This window comes from Suricata suricatta, chromosome 11 (assembly GCF_006229205.1).
Source record: "Suricata suricatta isolate VVHF042 chromosome 11, meerkat_22Aug2017_6uvM2_HiC, whole genome shotgun sequence".
NCBI lineage: Eukaryota > Metazoa > Chordata > Mammalia > Carnivora > Herpestidae > Suricata > Suricata suricatta.
This window is the reverse complement of record NC_043710.1, coordinates 89948544-89953563: the sequence shown is the minus strand read 5'-3', so window position 1 is coordinate 89953563 and position 5020 is coordinate 89948544. Positions and strand designations below refer to the sequence as shown.

The 5020-nt window shown below is 36.4% G+C and overlaps 1 protein-coding gene across 1 annotated transcript in view; it reads left to right on the top strand.

Moving 5' to 3' along the window:
* Positions 1-4701: 4701 nt before the first annotated feature.
* The window catches only part of LOC115272654 (olfactory receptor 149-like), a 790-nt gene continuing 471 nt past the window's right edge, over positions 4702-5020 (top strand). The window contains exon 1 of the mRNA XM_029915662.1: positions 4702-5017. Coding sequence (XP_029771522.1) covers positions 4702-5017 — 316 coding nt within the window. The remainder of the gene's footprint in view (positions 5018-5020) is intronic.

Below are 5020 nucleotides of genomic sequence, written 5' to 3'. Positions count from 1 at the left end.
CTCTTGAATACTGAAAACAAACTGAGGGCTGATGGGGAAGGGGGAGAAGAAAGGGGGTTGATGGTCATGGAGGAGTGCACTTGTGGGGATGAGCACTGGGTGTTTTACGGGAACAAACTTGACAATAAACAAAAAATAAAAAAATAAAAATAAAAAATAAAACAATGCTGTTACTAAAGTTTGGTGAATAAAGAAAATATATCCTTAAAAAAAAAGAAATAACATGAGGATCATTTATTAGTCTCAGTTGTTCTGTTACATTGTATGAATTAATATGTTTAATTTCAGCCCATTTGTCAATACACATCCTCAGTTGGTGGGATTCAATTCTCATTATTTCTTACTCCTATGGCCTTTTGATGTCACTGCTCTCTGGATTTTTCTCTCATGACTATCACTGAGACACAGATTAGAAGTACTAAGGATGACCAGGATACATAGACCCACTAATGTCACCACCATCACCCCCTCCCCTTCTCTTTGGTACAACTGACAACAACTCAGTTTTAACCATAAAGCAAGTATCTTCCAGAAATGCTTACCCACGTCCTTTTTTCTACGTAGTCAAAAATATTAAAAAAATCATAGCAACATAATGACTGTAATGTCTAGTTTTTGCATACCTCTAATCTGGGAAAGTCTCTTTCCCACTATATCCTGCGCCATACTTTCTTTTTCTGTTATTTCCTCTACTTCATATTTAAGAAACGTTTTTCCTCTATTTCATACATAAGAAACATTTTTTCTTTCTATACTGAAATGAAATCTAACTTTTTATTAGTTCTATTTTTAAACTGGTTATTCACTGTGGGAAAGCACAGAACTTTAAATCTGACTTATAGACCCATGGAGGTGTTATTATTGTCCCCAATCCAATATCCTCCTGCTTTGACATCTATTATTCTAGTTTGCAATGATCTGTGTATTGTCCAAGTGCACACTAGAATGTAATCTCCATCAAGGTGGACACTTGCCCATATGGTTCACGCTGTATCTCCAAATAGCAGAACGGTCGCTACTGAAATGGTCTTGATAATTTTCTTGGTAATCACTATCCCCCTATAAAATATTTATAGAAAAACTAGTATTTATTTATCCAATGCAGGTCTTCACCCATTAGCCCCTTTAAGTGATATATGTGGCTTCCGGGTTTAAGTTTAAATCAATGAGGTCCAACTTTGGAGAATTCTCTAAGGATCTCTAAGATAACTGGTAGCATCCTTACTTGTTTCTGTACAAGGATTAAGAAATACTAGTCCTGAGTTTCTTCTGTGACAAATTCCAGCACAGATACAGTAACCTGTAAATACCTGATTTTTTAAGTCATTAAATCCTGTCAAGAATCAAGAAGTCCTTACAGCAAGCTTAATTATTCTTGAAGCATGTAGCCTGAGAGACTCAAAAAAATTAGGTAGACATGGAAACTCATGGTAGAATGATGTCTGAGGTCCAAACAACCCCATCTAGGCCACTGTACCCAAATAATTTCACCTACTGACAGAGAGGAAATTCTTTGTTATTTAAACTTAAAAGAGTGAATTAAATATTTAAATATAAATCCTTGGTTTATTACTTCCAGAAGTAGAGATACATCATACTCTTTTTTTTAATTGGCCTTTGATTTTCCCCCTTTATGTATTTTTATTATTTTTATTTGAGTATAGTTGACACACATTACATTAGTCTTAGGTATATAACACAGTGACCTGACAACGCTATACATTATGCTAAGCTCACCACAAGTATAATTACCATTCTCACCATAAAACGCTATGACAATGACTGACTATATTCCCTACACTGTACCTTTCATTTCTGTGATTTATTCATTTCATAGCTGAATGCCTGTACCTCCATCTTCCTTTCACTCACTTTTCACATCCCTTGCCTCCTTCCCTCTGGCAACTATCAGTTTGTTCTCTGTATTTAAGGTCTGTTTCAGCTTTTTTGTTTTTTTTTTTTTGTTTTGTTTTTTTAAGATTCCATATATGAGTGAAATCATATAATATTTGTTTTTCTCTTTCTGACTTGTTTCACTTAGCATAACACCCTTCAGGTCCATCTATGTTGTCCTAAATGGCAAGAACTCATCCTTTATACTGCTGAGTAATATTCCTTTATATTGCTGTGTGTGTATGTGTGTCTGCACATGTGTGTGTGTACGTACGTGTGTGTCTCCACCTACTTTTGCATTTGAGTCCAGACCAGTTGTACTCAAAGACCTCTTCTACCCTGCAAGCATACCCTCTTACTCATACCTAAACCCTTATAGTGACAGAAACTCAATCTTTCACAAGTCATCTTATTGTTTTTCTTTATATACTAAAATGAAATCTAACTTTTTATTAGTTCCATTCTTTTTTACTGGTTATTTACCATGGAAAAGCACATAACAATTCTAATTAGCAACTGCTCACAAATTTGAAAACATATATCATATCTCTGTTTTTGTAAGCAAAATGTCCTGGAAGCTGCAGTGAAAAATTTTGAAGCTTTAGTCTGGAATCATATCTGAGATTTCACCTCAGATCACTTTGTAGCTACATGATCAAGTTCTAAAACTCTTAGTGCTTTGATTTCATCTCTTATTTAATAAGATTGTTTTGAGACCTAAGTTTAAACATAAAAGTACAAAAAATAAATTAGCATAGTACCTGGCAAATCCTCAACATATTACTGCTATTTTTATTAAACCTTTTTAATATAGGATGGTTTAAAGACACTTTACCAATTTATAATCTTCCTTTAAATGTACGTAGCTTATTATTGATTTTTTGTAAGGCACATTTGCGAGAAAGACACATAAGATAATAATTAAATAATTCCTTATTATTTATTACATCCTGTCTGCAACAGTGATATTCATTGTAGATATCTACATAGTCCTAGAATTATTTACATCCTTGAAAATAAGGTGTTGCAATATTACCACATGTAAAGAGAGGCTGGTAAGGGAGGCAAAAAAAGTACTCAGCCTGCAGACTTGAAGTCATGACTGGAGTCCATTCTCCAGGAAAGCTGACTTGGAAGAGATGCAGATATTTTCCATTTCAAAACATTTATTATTACTTCATCTTGGGGGTAAACATAGTTAATTTTAAACTAATTGCTCCCTCAGAGCTACCACTGTGAATCATGAGAAATCCAAAGGGATCCGAAGGAGGTGACCCAGAGGGAAAGAATGTGTTCAAGTCTCGAAGGTATTTGCTCTTGGTACCTTATTTTAAAAACACCTCATCTCAGTTCTTGTGGCTGGGATACTCTGTGTTCTTCTGGGAACCGGACACTGTGACTTGGATTATCTTGTTATCATACTACCAAAAATTCCACCATGTTCCCTGTGAACAGTGTGCGTGTCCAGATTTTTTTTTTCTCACCTCTCAGAGACATCTTTTGCTTCTTATTCACTGAAATGTTAGGGTCCATTTGTTGGGAGCTGCTAGATTTTTAATTCTTGAAGATGACTCTTACTTGAAAAGGACTTAGAAATCAAGAGGATGATGGATTCATTGTCTTAGGGATAGTACCTGCAATGGCAAATTAATCATTGTGTGTGGTCACAGTCAAGGATCAGAGAACTTTGAGTCTTCATTGACCAAAGGAGGAAAGATTTCCAGGAAAGATTTCTTCTTCAAGGACAGAGTCCAAATAAGTCAGAATTTCACACAGAGAACCTTCTAGTATGTCTGGAGTGAGTAACAAGAAACAAGCTTCTGGTAAACTCAGGTGATTTTTGTTTTTTAGAATGTCACTGACTCTTTCTTTGGAGTCTTCATTTTTCTCTGCATCTAGCATTGTAACTACATGTTGGCTTTGGGTAATTTTCTTTATCTTTCCTTCCTTAAGTTAATAGCTTTATTAAAGTCTAACGAACATTCAAAATACATCTTCAATATATAACCCAGTATGTTTTCACACAAATATTCTCTCCTTCTCTCTCCTCGGTGTGAGAATCCTTTGTCCACAAATTGGAATTTGTCTGCAAATTTTTATTGCTCATACAGCTGCCACATAATTTCAGAATTTCCTTGGGCAGGGTTGGAAGAAAAAAGAGGTGGGGGGGGTGCAGGTAGTCCTTCACAGTCTTTGATTGGGAAGCACCCTTTATGGAGTTCTTCTGTCCAAGAACTGGGTTATCTATTGGAATTTCAGCATCTGGAGTAGCCACCACACAATTCTGTAACAGTGATCCCCTCTCAGCTCAAAAGCACAAGAGAAAGAAGCAAAAAGTAGAAACACAGCTGTGGCTTCTCCTCCAGGTTTTGTTTCTTTTTCAAAATCTGCTTCCTTCTGCTTATGTTTGAGAGTTTTTAGGTAAATGAATTTTGTATTTCATCTAGCATTGTTTTTTTTTTAGGTTTTATTTATCTTAGTATACCCAACATGGGGCTTGAAGTCACAATCCTAAGATCAAGAGTTGCATGCTTTTCTGACTGAGCCCGCCAGGCGCCCCTCCAGAGTTTTTAATTGTAATCTCTAGGAAAGATAGAATACAGTGAACTTAATCTAACTTGGCTCACACCAAAGTTTCCAGAATATAGTAAAAAATTCTTATTGTCTTTATCCTTTTATGTAGAAATGCCCTTATATAAGGTTTATTGTTGATTGTTAAAACATAAAACTACACATCTATTGGAGAGCTTCTCAGTGTTCACACTTTGGACACCTATGTTCTATTTGGAAGTCAAACATCTGACAAAGATGAAGAATGCCTCAGTGGTGACCAAGTTCATCCTGCTGGGCATCCCATACATGAAGGATCTGGAGACCATGCTCTTTGTCCTGTTTTTGTGCTTCTACATCTTCACTCTCATGGGGAATCTGCTCATCCTACTGGCAATTGTCTCCTCCACTCGGCTTCACACCCCCATGTACTTCTTCCTGTGTCAACTGTCTGTGTGTGACATATTTTTCCCTTCTGTGAGCTCCCCCAAGATGCTCTTCTACCTCTCAGGGAACAGCCGGGTCATCTCCTATGCAGGCTGCGTGTCCCAGCTCTTCTTCTACCACTTCCTGGGCT